The following is a 22887-nucleotide window of genomic DNA, read 5'->3' as shown; positions in this document are numbered from 1 at the left end:
ATTCAAATTCAAGATTTAGTTAAAGTTCAAGTTAAAGTTCTTATTTATTCATTGTTAATTTTGTATTTATTTGTTCAAATTTATCAATTAGTACTATTTCTTACTACAGTAAGAATGTTTATCATTGTTGAACGTGATTTTATTAGTAACTTAATTTTATTTTCAACATATTTTGACAACACCCTTTACATTTTAAATGATGACAGCTTTACTTTTCTATTGATGTTAAATTTATTACGTTTCAATAACTCAGATTGAATCTTAACTGAATTATTGTAAGCTTTGTAGGGGTTTGTTGTATATCAAATGGTGTTGTAAATAAAGTAAAAATATTATATATATATATATATATATATATATATATATATATATATATATATATATATATATATATATATATATATATATATATATATATATATATAACATTAAAACTGATTCAAAATTTTACTTTAAAACGAATACCATTAACATTGTGATGATAATTGCATTAGGAAACTAGTATTTATGTATTATTATTATACTATAAATAAATAGTTTTTTAACTCATTTTATAAAATAGAGACTGACAACAGATAATTAATGGAAATAAATAAAAATTATAAAAATCATGTAAACTTCATTTATTATTTTTAAATACTATATTAATGTTAGTGTTCAAAGTTAAAATCAATTTGGAGCATTTTTATTAGTTCTTTTGCAATTCGCACGTCATCTTCTGTCTCTCAAATTTATAAAATAGGTGGTCAAAGCTTGCTTAATAGGTAGGTTCTCAGCATAACAATGCATTTTTCTTACACTTTCTAAAGAGAAATATGGCAAATTGATTACTTATTTTACCTAAATCATAGGGTCATCTATGCATAATGATGTCAGATGATGACCTGGTTTATTGAACACCTTCACTCTTTATCAGACTCAGTCAATTTTTGCCATCTCCCATTGAAAATGATGTCAGTTTTTATTATCATATTATGATGGTATATCTGAATTGTTAATATAATATAAAAAATGCATATACCATCGATTTTTTTCTGGTTCAATTATACATTTATTCTCAACAGTACTAAAAGTAAAAAAACAAACATAAATTGTTCTTTCAGATAAGTAAGCTAATTTCTGAATTTAAATTGTTTTTCCTATGATCCTCTACAGTTTTAAGCAACAAAAGCAAGAAGTTTTTAGATCACATTGTTGGTGTAAATATCTCTAAAACCTCCTCATAGCTAGCATAAATTGTTTTACTTTTTTTTTAAATAAAATATTTTACTTTTTTTTTAATTCAATTTTTTAATTTACATTATTTTGGTCTCAACATCCCCTCCCCATTGTCAATTATTGTTAAACTCACACTGCCCCTCTATCTACTAGCATCATTTATGGATGACCCCATAGCCTAAATACTATATATATATATATATAATATATATATATATATATATATATATATATATATATATATATATATATATATATATATATATATATATATATCAATAACTCAGATTGAATTTTAACTGAATTATTGTAACCCCATAGCCTAAATACTATATATATATATATATATATATATATATATATATATATATATATATATATATATATATATATATATATATATATATATATATATATATATATTTATAGTATTTAGGCTATGGGGTTACAATAGTTCAGTTAAAATTCAATCTGAGTTATTGATACGTAATAAATTTAACATCAATAGAAAAGTAAAGCTGTCATCATTTAAAATGTAAAGGGTGTTGTCAATATATGTTGAAAGTAAAATTAAGTTACAAATAAAATCACGTTCATCAATGATAATTATTCTTACTGTAGTAAGAATTAGTACTAGTTAACAAATTTGAACAAATAAATATAAAATAGTGAAAAAACAATGAACAAATAAGAACTTGAACTTGAACTAAATCTTGAATTTGAATTAATTGGTACTAATTTGTTCAAGCATAACCTTAAAAAATAAGTTTATATAATAAATTTTATGTATAACTAGTTTTACATATAGTTAGCTATCAGGAGTTATATGTATAACTGCATGCATTTTAAAGCATTTTATTTAATTTATATATTACTCTAGATCATATTATTTTAAATACTGGACCCAGACACTTTATTTCCAATATCACTGTGGTACTCCAGATTAAAAATTGAAAAGTTTTCTGTAAATATCCTGTTTTTGTTCCTCAATGTACTTCGTAAGTCCCTTGAGTTTTATGAACCTTATTGTATCTAAAGTTAAAAGTTTTGATATAATAAGGTTCATAAACCTCCCTATCTCCCCCCTATATCAATATTTTTTTAATAAAGAAAATTGGGAATTCTTTAACTTTCAAACCAGCATTTCTTTGTGGGACACTGCAGTGTCCCATGCATGCATGCTTGGTTTTTGACAACATTTGAACTTGCATCAGTTAATTGTTTGCAGATAATATACTTAAGAACTATATTCAAATATTTTATGAACATGTTAGAGAATGTTCATATGATATTTGAACATCACAAATTTAATAATATTGTTGTGATATGTTATATAAATAATACCATAATAGATTATGATATGAAAATTAGATAGGATATGAAGGCAATGATCAAAGAATAAATTTACTTATAGAAATTAGATGTTTGTTTATTAGTTTTAGAATTTTATATTATGTGTGACCAAGACTTTCTATAATAACGAGATATTGCTGAACTGTCAAATTTTATGAAACCTACAGGTAAGCGTGTAAAACAGCTTACTCTAGATACTAGCAATGCAATAGCGCATTCATGTTATGGCTTTATTGATCTCGTAGAAACTTTGTTGAGTAATGGAGCAAAGTATGTCTTATTAGGTTGGTTTTCAACAGATCCACTTTAAAAAGCTTTTTCTAAGCTTCAACAGGGTTCTGGAGGTACTTACTTTATAATCGCTAAATCTGTAATTGTAAAAATTAATATTCAACATACTAAATTGGTATTACAACTTGACATTCCTGTTGATGGTATCGATGGTCATACTTGTGACATATGTTTTAGAGATATTTCTACTGATGAAAAAGAACTTCTGGATAATATACATGATCTTGAAAGCTCAGTTAATAAATCTACATTAGTGGCTATAGTTTACATAGCTGGCTATGTGCAAAAAAGCGAAATAAAAATTTATGATGATTCTACCATTTATTATTATAAATATGGAAGTTATCTGAATAGCCTAAACAGAGGCGGACTTGAAATTCGTTCTGATACTCTTGTCCAATGGTCAATATTTTGCTTTTTTTTTTCAAGGTGCTACTGACCCTTTATGCAGAACATTTTGTGTTACTCAGTTTCAGTTCATTGCTGCTAAATATAAATTTAAAATCACAAAAAAACAATGCAGAGTATATTCTAAAATTCTGCTAAAGAATTACTCACTAATTACCACTCCCAAAATACTAAAGCTATCATAATTTATGTGAAAATTAGTTTTGTAATTTATTATGCTATTTACTTGTTATGCTTTTTATTTTCTCATTAGCCTATATGTCTCTCAATATGTTTGGATTTGTAAATATTTACCCTGATATATTGATAAAACTTTTTTTTTTTGCTTGAATCAACTTTTGTTGGTGTTTTTTATTGTTGGTGATTTTTATTAATACCATTTTTAGCAAAAAAAATTAAAAATACAGTTATGTTTCTAATATATAGATATATACTTTGTTATGGTTCTGCTTGTTATTGATACTATTTAACATTACATAAATATTCTTAATGAAATTTGAAATACGAAAAACATGATTATCTTTTAACAATTTTTTGGTTTTCTTTTTATATTTCCGTCTTTACTAGAGATTATTATTAGAAAACATAGACTGCCATTACACCCTACCTAATATAAAAATATATCAATATAAGTAAAAGTGAAAGTTTAGTCGGCCTTCAGTTTTTACGGCATTTTGCGCGATGTCAAGGCCTGTTATTATAGAAGGCCGTGTGTGTGACGAAAAAGTAAAGATACTTTTGCATCCAGTGGCTATTGCACCCAATGTCTACATCATTGTAAAGTAAGTTTTTACATTTTTGTTTTTGTTTTTTTGTTTAACTACTTATCCTAAATGATCATTTTTTTTTCAGGATTCTCCTCATGGGTTCAAGCTCATTACGCATAATATGTGTTCAATTACCTGTAATACGTTAGTCATTGTAAGTAATAAATTAGGAAATAATTGTTTGTGAAATATTATAGTCGTTAATGACTTCAACCTGGCTCATAATTAAGATTGCTCGACTAATAAGATTCCTTATTAAAATTGCTCTCTTTCTCTCTCTCTCTCTCTCTCTCTCTCTCTCTCTCTCTCTCCCCCTCTCCCCCTATATATATATATACATATATATATATATATATATATATATATATATATATATATATATATATATATATATATATATATATATATATTATATATATATATATATATATATATATATATATATATACATATATATATACATATATATATATACATATATACATATATAACACATCGCTCAATAAGTCCGTAGGATGACATATAGATGGCAACGCAAATACCGAATCCGTATTGTTTTTAGAAAGTACCAACTTTCAAACGATATCTGTCAAAGTTTCATGACAATCGGACCATTATTTACCAAGTTAGTGTGTGAACGATTGAATCAACTTTTGTGAATTGAAAAAAATGGAAAAATCAGAATTTCGTGTGCTCATTAAGCATTGCTTTTTGATGGGAAAAAACACGGTGCAGACCAAACAATGGCTTGATAAGTGTTATTCGGACTCCTCTCCATCGAGGCAAATGGTTGAAAAGTGGTTTGCTGACTTTAAACGTGGTCGTACAAACACCGATGATGCTGAACGCTCCGGTCGCCCAAATTCGGCAGTTGCTGAGGAAAACATCAAAAAAATCCATAAAATCGTCTTATCCGACCGCAAATTGAAATTGAAGGAGATTGCCGAGGCCATAAAGATATCAGAAGGCAGTGTGTTTACAATATTACACAAACATTTGGGTATGAGAAAGCTTTGTTCGAAATGGGTGCCGCGTTTGCTAACACCGGACCAAAAACAACAACGAATCGATGATTCTGAAGCATGTCTGGTACTATTTCACCGAGATAAAAAGGATTTTTTGCGTCGCTACGTCACAATGGATGAAACATGGATCCACCATTTCACTCCTGAGTCAAATCGACAGTCGGCTGAGTGGACACCAGCGGGTGAAAGCCGCCCAAAGCGCCCAAAGGCTCAAACTTCTGCTGGCAAGGTTATGGCCTCCATATTTTGGGATAGCCATGGTATATTGTTCATTGATTATCTTGAGAAAGGTAAAACGATCAACAGCGAATATTACATGGCATTATTGGAACGATTGAAGGCTGTAATTGACGAAAAGCGACCGCACATGAAGAAGAAAGAAATTCTCTTTCATCAAGACAATGCACCGTGTCACAAGTCAATGAAAACAATGGTAAAAATGAATGAATTACACTTCGAATTGTTGCCCCATCCACCATACTCGCCTGATTTGGCCCCCAGCGATTATTGGCTGTTCTCAGATCTCAAAAGGATGCTCCAGGGAAAGAGATTTGGATCGAATGAGGAGGTCATCGCCGAAACTGCATATTTTGAAGGAAAAGATAAATCGTTCTACAAACATGGTATTGAAAGTTAGAGAAGCGCTGGAATGACTGTATCGCCTTAAAAGGAGACTATGTTGATGAATAAAATCAAATTATGTCAAAATGTTGTTGTTTTATTAGCTATCCTACGGACTTATTGAGCGATGTGTTATATATATATATATATATATATATATATATATATATATATATATATATATATATATATATATATATATATATATATATATATATATATATATATATATATATATATATATACATATACATATACATATACATATACATATATATATATATTTATATATATTTGTATTTATATTTTATTTTTAGAATTTTGTATTTATAGAATATTTGTATATTTATAGAATATTTGTAGAATATTGTATTTATATTTTATTTTTAGAAAATGTTTGAAGAATGTTAGAAGATACTAAAAACCTTGGTATTATGCAAGCCGAAGCGATTTAATTAATTTAATCGACAAAAAACGGCGTGTAAATCGCAAAAGAAAAAAAAATATTTTTAATATTCATTTTGGGTGTATTGATTAATAGCATTTATTTTAAAATAAATTCATTTTGCAACACGCTTTTTAATTTTATAAAATTTTGTCATAATAGTTTAAGGTAAATCCCACATAGGTTATAGGTGGAAAACATCACATGTAAAAGATCAAAAATGCTACACATTTTGAATACCCAATGGGATAAAGTAGCAAATACCAGATTAAGTTAAGCCTCTCTGAAAGCTTCGATGATTAATTTTAAATTACTATTTAAGTAATTTTTAAATTAAAAGAATTTTAAAAATTATCATAGAAGCATTCGGACTTTCATTTGTCTAGTATTGACTACTTTTATACCATTTGGATTAAAATATGTGGCATTTAAGATCTATAACGTTTAGTATTTTCCACCTATATCCCATGTAGGATTTACCACATAAAACTCATGTGGGATTTACCATATGAAACCCACATGGGACAAAATAATAATTCCCATATGGGTTACACATGGTAAAAACCCACGCGTATCCCATATGGGATTTACCATATGGAATCCATGTGGGATTTACCATTTGAAACCCACATGGGACAAAATAATAATCCCCACATGGGTTACATATGGAAAAAATCCATGCGTATCCCATATGCGCTTTTTCACTGGGTAGTGCTTTCAGAAGCCACAATATATTGGCTGTCAGCACCATATGCTCGACAGCCAATATATTGTGAATATATTTCTCCTCCTTCTGAAGCATGTCATGGATTTTCTTATTCAAGAGCCAACGACCAAACCAGAGCTCAACTATTCCTTCATTAACAAATTAACAGAAAACTATGTCTCTCTTCAGGCTGATTACCACCTCGTTGCTGATGTCAACACAGGCGAGTACCCTGGATGGCGAGATGATTTTAAGTTCTCATATGAACTATGTCAGGCATATCGTCATTACAAAACAACTTCACGTTGGCCTAGAATCAGCTGGAAGAAACTCCCAAATTTACACCAGGCAAGATGGAACTCACGTGCGATATATGCTATTATAGCATTATTTCTGATACCAGAGTGGCGCAGTATCCTCGCTCCAGCATGTGACTTCATCTGCTACGAATGGGCAAATGCTTGGTTCCATTCGCAACACTACAATGAAGCGTCCTTCAATGAACTGTTTACCTCACTCATGAAGATAAAATGCAAGAAAGCATTTAAGTGTTTGGAGACGCATTGGTCAGTCGAAGAGTCATTATTAAGACATTTCCAGATCTAACAAAATTGCTGAACGTGCTGTAAAACTGAAGGAGGAACTTCATGCGAAGTTCGTAGCGAAAACTATTTTTTAAACATTTCTTGTACATTTTGGACAAATTGCTAGCTGTTTTGTATCTTATTTGTTAATAAAAGTTGCTTAGTTATTACTATTACTCTTTTAAATAAAGCAAGAAACACATGCCATTTAAAAAAAAAAAATATTTTTTCACATTTTTATTCAGAAGAGGATGGGTGTGGGGGGAAAATTTTTAAAAAAATCAAAAATGCAATCAAATCAAATTTATATTCTTCAATTACTCATAAACTTTCCTCGATTGCAAGTGGGTTCATAAAAAAATTTTTTTGTTATCACACTAATATATATATATATATATATATATATATATATATATATATATATATATATATATATATATATATATATATATACATATATATATATATATATATATATATATATATATATATATATATATATATATATATATATATATATATATATATATATATATATATATATATATGTATATATATATATATATATATATATATATATATATATATATATATATATAAATATATATATATATATATATATATATATATGTATATATATATATATATATTAATTTTAAACCGTAAATTAATTTCATCTTTTAATTTATAATCAATAATACATATAATTTAAAAAATATAGAAATTTTATAGTTTTAAATTATAAAATAAACGAACTTTATTCTTCATATTTAAAAATGCTAATAAAAATTAGGATTTTATTTCTAAGAATTAAAAAAGGAGTTCTCAAACCGTTAAAAAAAAAACGTTCGTCAATTATATTCTATTAATAGATTCACTGCATATATATTAAAACTAAAATATTTATTAGAAAATACAACAATATGTTTGCTGCTTTTTTATGTTATTCAAACAGCTCGCGATATTATTTTTTGTTGTTATTGAATCCGGATGGTTGATACCCAAAATTTCAGTTTGTGTTTTATCAACAGAATAATAAACGTCTAAAGCTTCGTTATATTTTCCCATATTGTCCAAACAGCTTGCAATATTATGTTTTGTTCTCATTGTATCTGGATGATTGATACCTAAAATCTCAGTTCGTATTTTATCAACAGAATAATAAATTTCTAAAGCTTCGTTATATTTTCCCATATTGTTAAAACAGAGTGCGATATTATGTTTTGTTGTCATTGTTTCCGGATGGTTAATACCTAAAATTTCAGTTCGTATTTTGTCAACAGAATAATAAATTTCTAAAGCTTCGTTATATTTTCCCATATTGTTTAAACAGAGTGCGATATTATGTTTTGTTGTCATTGTTTCCGGATGGTTAATACCTAAAATTTCAGTTCGTATTTTATCAACAGAATAATAAATTTCTAAAGCTTCGTTATATTTTCCTATATTGTTTAAACAGAGTGCGATATTATGTTTTGTTGTCATTGTATCTGGATGGTTGATACCTAAATTTTCAGATTGTATTCTATCAACAGAATAATAAATTTCTAAAGCTTCGTTATATTTTCCTATATTGTTTAAACAGAATGCGATATTATGCTTTGCTTTCATTGTATCCGGATGGTTGATACCTAAAATGTCAGTTTGTTTTTTATCAACATAATAATAAATTTCTAAAGCTTTGTTATATTTTCCCATATTGTCCAAACAGCTTGCGATATTATGTTTTGTTCTCATTGTACTTGGATGGTTGATTCCTAAAATGTCAATTTGTGTTTCATTAACAGAATAATAAATTTCTAAAGCTTCGTTATATTTTCCCATATTGTGTAAACAGAATGCGATATTATGTTTTGTTGCCATTGTACTTGGATGGTTGATACCAAAAATTCCAGTTCGTATTTTATCAACAGAATAATAAATTTCTAAAGCTTCGTTAAATTTTCCCATATTGTTTAAACAGAGTGCGATATTATGTTTTGTTGTCATTGTATCTGGATGGTTAATACCTAAATTTTCAGATTGTATTCTATCAACAGAATAATAAATTTTTAAAGCTTCGTTATATTTTCCCATATTGTTTAAACAGAGTGCAATATTATGTTTTGTTGTCATTGTATCCGGATGGTTGATACCTAAAATTTCAGTTCGTATTTTATCAACAGAATAATAAATTTCTAAAGCTTCGTTAGATTTTCCCATATTGTCTAAACAGCTTGCGATATTATGTTTTGTTGTGATTGTATCAGGATGGTTGATACCTAAATTTTCAGATTGAATTCTATCAACGGAATAATAAATTTTTAAAGCTTCGTTATATTTTCCCATATTGTTTAAACAAAATGCGATATTATGTTTTGCTTTCATTGTATCCGGATGGTTGATACCTAAAATTTCAGTTCGTATTTTATCAACAGAATGATAAATTTCTAAAGCTTCGTTATATTTTCCCATATTGTTTAAACAAAGGGCGATATAATGTTTTGTTGTCATTGTACTTGGATGGTTGATACCTAAAATTTCAGTATCTATTTTTTCAACAGAATAATAAATTTCTAAAGCTTCGTTATATTTTCCCATATTGTTTAAACAGAGTGCAATATTATGTTTTGTTGTCATTGTACTTGGATGGTTGATACCTAAAATTTCAGTATTTATTTTATCAACAGAATAATAAATTTCTAAAGCTTCGTTATATTTACCCATATCGTCCAAACAGCTTGCAATATTATGTTTTGTTGTCATTGTACTTGGATGGTTGATACCTAAAATCTCAGTTTGTATTTTATCAACAGAATAATAAATTTCTAAAGCTTCGTTATATTTTCCCATTTTGTTTAAACAGCTTGCAATATTATGTTTTGTTGTCATTGTATTTGGATGGTTGATACCTAAAATTTCAGTATATATTTTATCAACAGAATAATAAATTTCTATAGCATCGTTATATTTTCCCATATTGTGTAAACAGAATGCGATATTATGCTTTGTTGTCATTATATTTGGATGGTTGATACCTAAAATTTTAGAATATATTTTAAAAACGGAATAATACATTTCTAAAGCTTCTTTATATTTTCCCATATTGCACAAACAGCTTGCAATACTAAGTTTTGCGTAAAGCGTGAATTTATTATTTTCACCGTAAGTTTTCGTGTTAAAACTTTGAATAGTTTTTAATATTTCGATTGCTTCTTCAAATAAACCTTTACATGCTAAAAATTTTTTAATTTCTATTGTCTTATTATGGAAGGTTTTCGAAAGTCTTTCTCCGTTAGTACGAAACATATAGATGAAATGAAAAACAAAATGATTTCCGTAATCCATGTGATCTTTCACAATGCTCATTTCAATTTTAAAATAGTTTTCGATTAGATCTAGATATGTATTTGTACTTGAATTTCTATTTTGAAAACATCTACACGTCAACTGTGTCAGTTCGTGCATTGAATATTTTTTATCTTCAAAACAGTGTAGTAAAGAATAACTTATTAATACTGCAATAGCTTCATCTATTAAATATTCTTCGTTTATTTCTATTTGATTTGAAATTTGGATTATAAATTGTTTACTGATGTTTTGACCGTCGCAATAAGATAAACAGTTTAAGATTTTAAATAAAAAAGGTTTATTTTCTTTTAATTTTATTAAAACTAAGTTAATCGTTTTTATTGCAGACTTTGAATCTTCTTCGTTTGGAAGGTTATTATTGTCTAATATTTCTAATGGTTTTGATCTATATCGATCTAAGTAGTTTTTTATCGAAATTTTATGTATATTTATATATTTTATTGCCTGAGTTAAAGCGAACGGATGATAACCAAGCTCTTTTATTAAATTTTTTATATTTCCATCGTTGTTTTCTTTAATACTATTTTTTACATAAGCGAATGCTTCTTCAAAAGAAAAAACATCAACTAGCATTTTATTTACATAATTCGACCACGTTCTCCATTGCGAAGTAATCAAAGTGAATGAATTCGGTTTTCTTGAAATGTACATTGATAAATTTTTAACACTTTCGTCATCGACATTATCAAAGATATACAAAGTCTTTTCATTTTTATAGTAGTTGTGAATTTTTTCAACAATCACTTCTATATTCAAATAATTACCTTTCGAATCGTAAACTTCGAATCCTAGTATTTGACATTGGTTTCTCATTGAAGTTTTTATGTTTCCAAACGCTGCATTTATCCAAACACAGTTTTTGTAGAAGCTATAATAAGTTTTACAAAAATTTCTGGCAATATGTGTCTTTCCGACACCTGACATTCCATATAACACTAAAGTTGACTTGTTCGCATTTTGTAGAAAATAATGTTGAATTTCACGAAGAAGTGTTTCCCGTGAAAATAAGTTTTCTGAATAAGGTTGAACACCTAAAAATAAAACAGTTAAATAAATTATAAGAAATCATTGTCTCAATTAAAAAAAAATTTAAATCATTTATTCAATAAAATGTTGTAATTTTTAACGAAGTTTTTTCCTTTTTTTTTTTCAAACGCTATTATAAGCGTATTTTATTAAAGCGTATTATTATTAGTCGAATTTAAAAAAAATTCGACTAATAATTATTATTAGTCGATTATTATTAGTCGAATAATTATTATTATTCGAATTTAAAAAAATTCGACTAATAATAATTAGCTTAAAAAATCATAAATGTATACTTGCTTAAAAACAAAAAATATGTTATGTTTAAACAATTTTATAAATTTAAAAAAGGTTTCGTTAACAAAACTTAATGAAATGTACTTCGCTAACTTAACATTTAAAAAACATCAAGTAATTATTGTTACTCTGGAGAATACAAGCAAAAATACAATTTAATCATTCACAACTTTGCGCTATATTTATTTTTTAACTGAATTTTAGCGCTTACGTTTCGGCTTATGAATTAAAACATTTATTTTAAATCTGTTATACATGTTTGGACTTTCATAAAGTTAATATTTCTATATATATATATATATATATATATATATATATATATATATATATATATATATATATATATATATATATATATATATATATATATATATATATATTTATATTATATAGTCTTTATTGATGAAACACATTTTCACTGTGTTTCATCAATAAAGACTCATCGGAAAGGAATGATTAAATTAATAAAACTTTAATTTATACTAAAAATTAAATTACAGGAAGTCGCAAATGTCTTAACTATTGTAAATTTTCACACATTTGTGGAATATGCTGACACTATTGAAAAAAGAATTCTTGAGAACTGATTACTTTTGCTTTTTTTTTAAAAAAATTTTTAAATATATATATATATATATATATATATATATATATATATATATATATATATATATATATATATATATATATATATATATATATATATATATATATATATATATATACAGTATCGGACAAAACGAGTGCAACCAAATAATGCTAATTTAGTTTCTTTATATAAAAGTGCTGCATTTTTTCAATTTAGAGAAATAACTATGTAACTGTTTAGAGACAAAGTTCTTCAAGTTTTATTCATCACAAAGCTCATTATTTGTACACGAAAATTAATAAATTAATCAAAAGTATTAAAAAAAGATGATTTCCTTATGGACAAAACAAGTGCAACCCGACAAAATGTTGACCAAGCTGTATTTTGCTATCAATATTTCGTGGCGAATCCTTTGTTGTCGATCACAGCCTTGCATCTTCGAGGCATAGATTCGATCAGGTGATCAATGAAACTTTGTGGATTCGCTCCCCAGGCCTTTTGGATTTGTTCTAACAGTTGATCCTTATTACGAACACCTTCACAATTAATTCTGCGGATGACAATCTCCCACAGGTTCTCGATAGAGTTGAGATCCGGAGGCGGCCAATCCATCACCGATAGGTGGTTGTCTTGAAACCACTGCTTGACTACTTTTGCAGTGTGTTTCAGATCGTTGTCTTGCTGAAAAACCCATTTTATCGGCATATTCCATTCAGCATGAGGTAACATAACATCTTTCTTGATATTTTTATACATGAAACGGTCCATTATTCCATCGTTTCGATGTATTGGACCTAGACCGTTAACAGAAAAACACCCGCAGACCATTACATTGCCTCCACCATGCTTCACGGTCTTATGGCAGTAAAGTAAATCGAGGCGTTTTCCGGCCGGTCGACGTACACGGCAAATGCCATCGCTCCCAATGATGTTGAACTTCGATTCATCACTAAACAGGACAGTTCGCCATTTCTGCACATTCCAGTCAATATGAGATGTAGCAAACAGGAGTCTTTTCTTCTGGTTTTTTAGTGAAATCAGCGGTTTCTTTGCAGGGCGTCGAGAAAACAATCCGGCTTCAACAGCACGTCGTCTGATTGTTCGGTCCGATACAGGCAGCTCTAATTGCTTTTGTATCTCGACTGATGATATCCAGGGATCATTCTTGACGGATCTGACGATCATAGAATCCTCTCTAGAAGTGGTGGAACGCGGTCTTCCACCTTTGTTATCTGCTGCCAACTTGCCCGTAGAACGATATTTGGAACATAGTCTTGATACGGTCCATTTTTTCACGCGATATTTATCACAAATACTTTTTTGTGACATTCCACTTACGTAATCGCCAATAATTTTCTTTCTTAGTTCCAATCCAAGACTGTCGGGAGCCATTTTTGCACTTCATAAAAATGTCATAAAAATAATAAAAATCACGCTTCTCAAGGCTTACCGTGTTACATTTACCTTGTAATGATACAATAATGCTCTGTAGAACACAACGTCTTGGTTGGATGTGGACTATATTGATGTAATGAAACACTTGTTGTATTTCACTTCTTGTATTGATGTTCTTTGATAAAACTCACTTCGATAAACTGTCTTGATAATACTGACTGATTGACTTCCATATACTGACTGAATTACATGTCGATTTACATGTCTCTTATATAGTAAAATGACCCTGTGTGAACCTGTTCTGGAAGATTCTAGATGCTTCTTTTCGATGCTTTTGAAAGCTTCTAGATGTGTCTGGATGCTTCTGAATGTTTCTGGATACTTCTGGATGCTACTGGATGCTTCCTGATGCTTCTTCTGGAAACTTCTGGAAGCTTCTGCATGCGTCTGGAAACTTCCTTTAATTATTAAAAAACTTCCGTGACGTTGACACAGACCAGATTTAAGAAAATGAAACAAACCAAAAAAGTTGCACTTGTTTTGTTCGCTGCAAAATGGCACTTGTCAACGAAATTCTGCCTGTGTGCTGTCACATGTTAGCTGATTGCTCATGTCATGGCATGCTATGACTCCAGACTCCTGAACTGATTGCTGTGGTAGTATTGTTCGTTTCGTTTTTAAGACATGTAAAATTAGGAACACTTTTTAGCATTGTTCGATATTGGTTGCAAATGTTTTGTCCAATACTGTATATATATATACATACATATACATATACACACACACAAACTTTATGTATTTATGATAAACTTTATCATTTTGCATACGTGTATTTTTAGGGAAACAAAGACACCGTAAGCAAAAGATAGTATGGCTCAAAACGAGGTTTTGAGGGTTTTGAAACACGCAGATCAGACATTAAATTGATGCCTTAGCGTGGGGTAATTGAGCACTTCACCGGGTAATTGCGCACCCGTTGACATATTCATTTTAATAGACAAATAAAACATTTAGTAATAATGCTTAGTACATGTTCAAGCTAAAAATACATAAAGTAATTTTAAGAAAGTATAAGTTGTTGATTAGAGCTCTTTTGGAAGAAAATAAATAAACGAGAACAAGTTAATTATATCACGGTTTAGATTCATAGATTTCCGTAAAAACTATTAACTGGAAACACTAAGGGTAAGCATTTGTAGTTAAAACTTTCTTAGAATTTTGAACTTTTTTTTAGTATACTATACATATATTGCAGTAAACTCGTATATGTTTTCAAGTCTTATAACTGAATTGTTCATAAAATATTGGTGTTTAAAGTAAGGTGGGTTAATTGAGCACTTTTATATGGGTAAATGAGCACCTTTTGAATTTGCTGATTTTTATTTTTATAATATTTTTGATAATAAAATTAATTCTCAAAGACACAAATAATTTGAGTTTTTAAGCTTATATTTTTCATTTTTTTAAACAGATTTGTGGAAATGGTGAGAAACTATATAAAATCAACTCAAAAACAGTCCAAAACTTACTCTGATAGTGAACTTAAAAGAGCTATCAAACTTGTTAATGATGGAGAACCTTGTAAACGTGTGGCAAGGCTACTAAACATACGTGGTATACTCAAGAGTAATGTGGTTGGTTGAAAGAGTTCATTGCTACCAGAGGAGGAGAACAACACATTGCAACTTTTAGTGATTTTGGCTATGCATTTGATAAAACCTCAAATTATTTGTACAAAGTTTTCTTAACAAATATGGATGAGACTGCCGATGTTTTAAAGAAAATTTGCTTGGTGATGATTGGGTAAGATCATTTTTAGAGCGGTATAAAAGTCTTTTGTCTTATCGAGCATGTCAAAATATTTGTAGAAAACAAGCTGCGATTTCATGTGACTCTTAACAACTTAGAAGATACTATAAAAAATGCTCAACCGCAAAACATAATAAACTATGATGAAACTAATCTTTCTGATGATCCAAAGTCAAAACAAATGATATTAAGGAAAGTTACTAAACATACTGAATGAGTTATAAATACATCAAAGTTATCAGTGTCTATAATGTTTGCATGTTCTGCTGATTATCTTTTTCTTCCTCCATATACAGTGTATAAAGCTGAGCGTCTAATAGACACTTGAATACTTGGAGGTCCAATTGGTGCACGCTATAACCGTACAAAATCTGGTTGGTTTGATAGCAACTGTTTTAAAGATTTGATGCAAACATTAGTAATTTCTTACTTCAGGCATGTTGAAAACAACACACCAAAACTTCTTATAGGTGATAATTTAGCATGCCATTTATCTATTGATGTTATCAAAATTTGTGAAGCTAACAACATTAGAATGGTCTTCTTACCTCCTAATTGTACGCATTAGCTACAATTCTTGACCTTGCAGTTTATGGACCTATGAAATTAACATGGAGAAAAGTAATTAGTGAATGGAAAATTGGTAAAGGAAGATTTCATACATCCTTACTAAAATATGTTTTTGCAAGATTGTTCCTTAATCTCTTGACTAATATGAATCACATACAAAAGTTTGCTGTAAATGGGTCCAAAACGTCTGGTATCTACCCACTAAACAGAAAAAAAATTATTAACAAGATTTTAAAAACAGGTATATCTAAATCTTCTAAGAACTTAGTATCCTCATTAGTCCTTGAACATCTTGTAGAACTTCAAAATGATTGATTATAATATAACTTTAAGCTCCAAAATGTATATTGAGCTCCAAAAAAAAGCTTCTGATAAAAAATCTGGTCGTATACAGAAAGAAAAAAGTGAAATGTTAAAAAAAAAGATTTATTTACTGAAAAAAGTGTTTTATATGATGATGATTATGACTTTGAAGATTCGCTTTTCCATCAAAAACAAGCACACATGCAAAAAAAATTTTTGCATGTGTGCTTGTTTTTGATGGAAAACGACTCAAATGAAAGCACTTACGCATTAGAATCTCTTTGCTCTAAAAGAATATGTAATCCTGGAGTGGTTGCAGCCTCTGAATATTTACTAGCAGAGAGCTCTTATGTTGTTGTAAGATTTGAAGGAAAAAAGACACCATATCATTTTGTAGGCCAAGTTGTAAATATAGAAAAAGATAACAGTTGGAATATTAAATACTTTAGACGAGATTTTGATGCTTCACTAATAATCCAAGAATCATCTCCTCCAAAGAAGCACAAGTTCTTAATTACTTTGTCAAGAAAGAAAATCAATCATAAAACATCTTCCGTGTCCCCTATATGAAAAAAACAAAATACCTTTTTTGAAAGAAACTATTGGTAACTTGTATATGCGTTAATATTATGTTAGTGTGTTTCATATATTTATATGTTTTTTTTAAATATTATAATTTATATATATATATATATATATATATATATATATACATATATAAAAATAATAAGATTTAAAAATTTGTAGAAATCCAATTTTAGGAGATCTTCGGGGCCAATGCCAAGGCCTAGTCTGGCCTATTGATAATTTTATTTATGGTTTTATTTGGCATTAGCTTATTGATTAATTCAGCTCTTATTGTATATTTATCAAATATGTATGTATACACACACACACAAATATATATATATATATATATATATATATATATATATATATATATAGTTCTATAGTTTGTTGGCTTTAGGAAGAGCGGAAGGAAAAAAGTGATTCTTACGCCAACACATACGTCACTTTTAATTACTTTTGACTTTCGTCCAACATTTCCGTGTTGGACGAAAGTAAAAACCATTAATTTAATTACAAATTAATCGTTTTTTAAAAAAACCACAAAAACGCAAATTTAATTGACCAGAATGTTTTTAAAAACATTCTGAATGTTTTTATAACATTTTGAATGTTTTTAACAATATAAACAATGTTTTTATTTTTATTTTTTTTAATAAAATGTTTTTATTTTTATTTTTTTTAATAAAATGTTTTTTTTTTTTTTTTTTTTTACTGTAAATCATGCGCGGAGTGTTGCTACATCGACTATCTTATAGCCTGACTCGCAAGGGAGTGCTGCTACATCGACTGACAAATAGCCTGACTCGCAAGGGAGTGCTGCTACATCGACTGACAAATAGCCTGACTCGCAAGGGAGTGCTGCTACATCGACTGACAAATAGCCTGACCCGCAAGGGAGTGCTGCTACATCGACTGAGGGTTTGGTTGGGGCAGGCAGTCTATCATTATTAAAAAAAAAAAATTCCGGTCTTGCATTTTAATTTTTACTTTTTGTCAACAAAATATCGAAAAAACTTTCGGACAACATCTAAGGGTTCTATATATATATATATATATATATATATATATATATATATATATATATATATATATATATATATATATATATATATATATATATATATATATATATATATATATATGCACATATATATAAAAATTCGATATTTTTATCATAAAAATAATTAGGTGCTCGTTTACCCCCAAATTGTGGGTTAATGCGCACCCGTATAATTTTAACATAAGTTCTTCGTTTTATATTTTTCTTAAATCCAATATACCTCTAAGAAAGATTTAATGTAGTACTAAAAAAACATATCTCACTTTTCTAAAATAAGCTACAAGTTTTTATTTTATTTTGAAAAAAGCGATTAAAAAGGTGCTCAATTACACCATGCTAGGGTACAACGAAAGTATGTAAAAGAGCGCTGCTACATTGGTTGATTTAGATAGAACATACAAGGAAATGCTGCTACATCTACTAAGGGGTTTGGTTGTGGCAGGTATAAGTCAGTAAATATAGCAGCACTCTATTTATTTTGACGTCTCTGTTTACATCCTGCCGATAAGCAGTCGCCCATCAAAAGTATGTAAAAATTACATCTCTTCGTGTAATTTTTATATATTTATTTTAGATGTCGCGCCTATGTCAGCCCGTTGCCGATATGTTATCTGAGATTTAGTGAATATGTGGTTTCCAGGTATTGTCTCATTGTGAACTACTTCTAAAAATTTCGTAACAAAAATCTCTTCTATTTCAGTTTCACCAATATAAATATTTGTAAATAGCCTTTTTTTTATAAAGCGAATGCAAAAGAATCCATTTGGTTTTAATAATGTTAAGAGTTAATATGGTTCATGTAAAAAAAATTAACCCCTAAAATGTAGTAGGTAAACAGAAGCGCGTCTTTTAGAGTTTTTAAAATCTAAATTTGACAAGAGATGAATTCCCAGCTCTAATAAATATCGCTACTTTGGTTAATGTGTCCAAATAAACTTTTGCATAGATATTATTGCTAACATTTTGCATGAATTGTAACATTTTATTAGTGCCTGGTCGACACAAGTATACCAAAGATACTTTTGCTGGTCGTTTCACCCGAGAAATCCGAATCAGACATCAATCTTTTTAAATTATTTTTGTTTTTCATTTAAAAACATAAAAAAATGTAATTAAACGCTTTGTTTGTTTTTTTTTCTTTTTTTCTTCTTCTTTCTTTCTGCTGTTTTTTTTATATATATATATATATAAAATATTTTTATTTTAATATATATATGACCCTAAAATAGTTGAGTTTACCACTATTACGTCATTTTGATTTAATCAAAGTCGTTATTAGTTTTTAAATCATAAATTTGAGCAGTTAAAAAACAGTATTGATCACCATGAAACGCATAAACTAAAAACCATTGCTTTCACAAGAATTAAAAACGTTACTACAATAACAATAACAACTACTACTACTACAACCACCACCACCACCGCTACTACTACTACTACTATTACTACTACTACTACTACTACTACTACTACTACTACTACTACTACTACTACTACTACTACTACTACTGCTACTACTACTACTACAACAACTACTACTACTACTACTACTACTACAACTACTACTACTACTACTACTACTAGTATCATAGTAAAATCATTTTATATAAAATATTACCTTCCAAAGAACTACTTTTATTGCAATCTCCTTGATTTGGTTTCATTAAGTTTTGAACAGCAGTTGTTCTAAAAAATAGTATAAACTATGGATAAATATTATAAAATTAATTGAAAAAATATAATAATAATGAAAAATAAAAAAAAACTATATCAAATCTGAAAATAACAAAGATTATTTACAGATAGAAATAGAAAATTACATTTTAAACCACACAAAACGAAAGATCTTCTGTTTTTAATCTTCACAAACAATTTTGTATAAAAAAACTTTATATCTGAGAAAAAACTTTATATGTACACTAGTGGCCATAGGAATGGACACCCCTGTAATTTTTACCATTTTTCATAGAAAAGTTGACATTTGCTGGATTCAATTATTTATTTTTATATTTAAACCACGTCATCTATTATTTGGCTTATAGGAAATTGCAAATATTAATTATTTATATCAATTTTAAACATAATTATGGATTATTATTGTTAATTGGTGTCAAAAATGAGTCATTGCTCTCCTAATGGGTTTCTCTAGTAAAAGGTGAATGTCTCATTATTTTTGTGCTTTTGTGAAAATTAGTCTATTTATTGTTATGACTAATAGTTAATTACGTTATTAATTAACATTTTTATCCATAAATCCTTTAAGCTATAAATACAAGATCATTGTTTTGTAGTCATTTAGTTCAGTTTCAACAATAGTTGGTGAAAAGTCGACAGTGCTCTTGAAGATTTAGTGTGTTTTTTAAAATTGTACTTTTATTTACAATGGCGAAAGGATATCGGTCACCTAAAAAGCGATGCAAAGCTGTTACATTACGTGGAGAAGGTTATTTGTACATGGAAATCGCCGAAAAGTTGGGAAACGGAGCAACAAAATCTGGAGTGAGGAAGGTGTGCGAAAGGTTTAAGGCAACCAATACCATCAAAAATATGCTAAACAATAGAAAAAATTAAGAAGACCCAGAAAAAAACCATATTTAAGCAAAAAACAACGAAAGAACCCTTTGATTTGGGCAAAAGAACACAAGGAGTGGACAAAGGAAGACTGGCAAGAGTTATTTGGAGTGATGAAAGCAAGATTTCCATTTTTGGAAGTTATGGAATCAATTATGTGAGAAGAAGGCTCGGTGTAGATCATTTACCTGAGTGCACATTGGTTACAATAAAGCATCCCATAAGTGTAATGGTGTGGGGGTGCATGACCAGAGATGCTGTGGGTCGTATCCGCATTGTGGATGGTATTTTAAACGCCAAAAAATACCAAGAAAACATATTAGAAGCCAATTACTCCAATTTATTGATGTTTTTTTTGAGGGCAAAACAGAAACCTGTGTGTATATGCCACACCGCAAAAACTGTCAAAAATTGGTTTAAAGCCAAAAAGATAAACGTTTTAAAGTGGCCTGGAACAGTCAGGACCTGAATCCGATAGAAAACCTGTGATCTCAACTGAAAAAACTTGTAAGGAAAGAAAAACCTGGGAACAAGCGACAATCAATAGAGGCCATAATCAAGTCCTGGTTTCACGTAATCAGCACTGAAGATATGGGCAATTTAGTGGACTCAATGCCTCGTAGGATTGCTGCAGTAATAAAAAATAATGGATATCCAACAAAATATTAAGTTTTTTTTTTATAAGCCATTTTTCTAATAACATGTTTTGTAAGCTGTAAAACGTAAATTTACCATAGTTTGCCACTTTGTCATTAAATTGTTATATTTTTATATTAAAATTGTGACTTTTAATCAAAATGTTCGTTTTTTTTTAAATCTAAACACATCAAAAAATAATAATCAATATAGAAAACCGCATAAATATGGTTATTTTCTTTTAAAAAACACTCCAAAGTGAAGTTTTCATATATTTTGAAGGGGTGTCCATTCCTATGGCCACTAGTGTATATACATATATTTATATACAAATAGTTTTTTAACATTTGAGTTTATTAGAATATACGTTATCAACTTTAAAAAATGAATATATATGAAGTATTTAATATCTGAAAAACAAACCTTGATTTGTTTAGATGTTTTTATTTGTCGAAATTACAAAGTGTTTGATTTTTAAAAATACAATGATTTTTACCATCGAGTGTGAAAAACTCATAATACGAAAAATGACACTTCAATTAAATGTTTAGTAAGTACCGTTGCTAATAATCATGTGAAAATGATTTTACTTTTTTAAGGTTAGTTTGTTATTGTCTTTATGTAAAAGAATATGATAAAAATTTTCTATAGATAAAGTCGCTTTGACGTCAAACTAAAACAATCAAACCCTCATTGTAGTTAAGGCGATTTATTAGTAATTTGAATTATTTTATTTAGAACTAGCATGATTCTGTCAACGTATTATGTCCGAACAAGAGCTTTAGATGCTATAATTTTTATTGCATCAAGTTTTTATGCTTGCTTTATTGACTTTATGTAAAAGAGTATGGTAAATGTATTCTATACATATTTTTTTAAAATAACCTAGCTATTGATTACAATACATGCCTTATATCGTGTGAAGACAAAAATAGAGAATCAAGGAGCGAGAAAAAACTTCTGCAAAGCTTTTGTGGTTTAAATAGTCTTGAACAAAAACTTTTATGTTAATAGTTGGAACACTTTCCACTTTGACAAACTTAATTTTAAAAATTAATTTTATTATATTAAAAATAAATAATTAAATAAATAAATAATTAAAAAAATAAATAATTAAAAAAATTTAAAATATTTTTTAAGTAAGTAAAATATTTGTTAACTTTCATAAACTTATGATATTTTTTTTCTTATCGTTAAAAAACATATTTATTTTTAAAGTGCTTAAAGAAAATATTTAAAGTTATAAAATATATGCTTTGACTATATATATTTTATTCACGTATAAAAAAGTC

General features: G+C 28.3%; 1 protein-coding gene and 1 long non-coding RNA gene across 2 annotated transcripts; one reads left to right on the top strand and one right to left on the bottom strand.

Annotated features, from left to right (window-relative positions):
* Positions 1-2111: 2111 nt before the first annotated feature.
* Positions 2112-6221, top strand: LOC136076874 (uncharacterized). The gene is made up of 3 exons (XR_010636640.1): positions 2112-4052; positions 4123-4191; positions 6074-6221. It is a non-coding gene; the product is annotated as an uncharacterized LOC136076874 (long non-coding RNA).
* A 2048-nt stretch (positions 6222-8269) lies between these two features.
* LOC136076873 (uncharacterized) lies at positions 8270-22219 on the bottom strand. The gene is made up of 3 exons (XM_065790532.1): positions 22019-22219; positions 20007-20074; positions 8270-11800 (listed from the first exon to the last, which is right to left on the bottom strand). Exons 2-3 carry the CDS (start codon positions 20050-20052, stop codon positions 8325-8327), a joined length of 3522 nt encoding a protein of 1173 aa, XP_065646604.1. The 5' UTR covers positions 20053-20074; positions 22019-22219; the 3' UTR covers positions 8270-8324.
* Between the last annotated feature and the right edge of the window lie 668 nt (positions 22220-22887).

The sequence above is a fragment of the Hydra vulgaris genome, chromosome 02 (genome assembly GCF_038396675.1).
Source record: "Hydra vulgaris chromosome 02, alternate assembly HydraT2T_AEP".
Taxonomy (NCBI): domain Eukaryota; kingdom Metazoa; phylum Cnidaria; class Hydrozoa; order Anthoathecata; family Hydridae; genus Hydra; species Hydra vulgaris.
The sequence above is the reverse complement of the archived record's forward strand: the minus strand, read 5'-3'. Positions and strand labels throughout refer to the sequence as shown.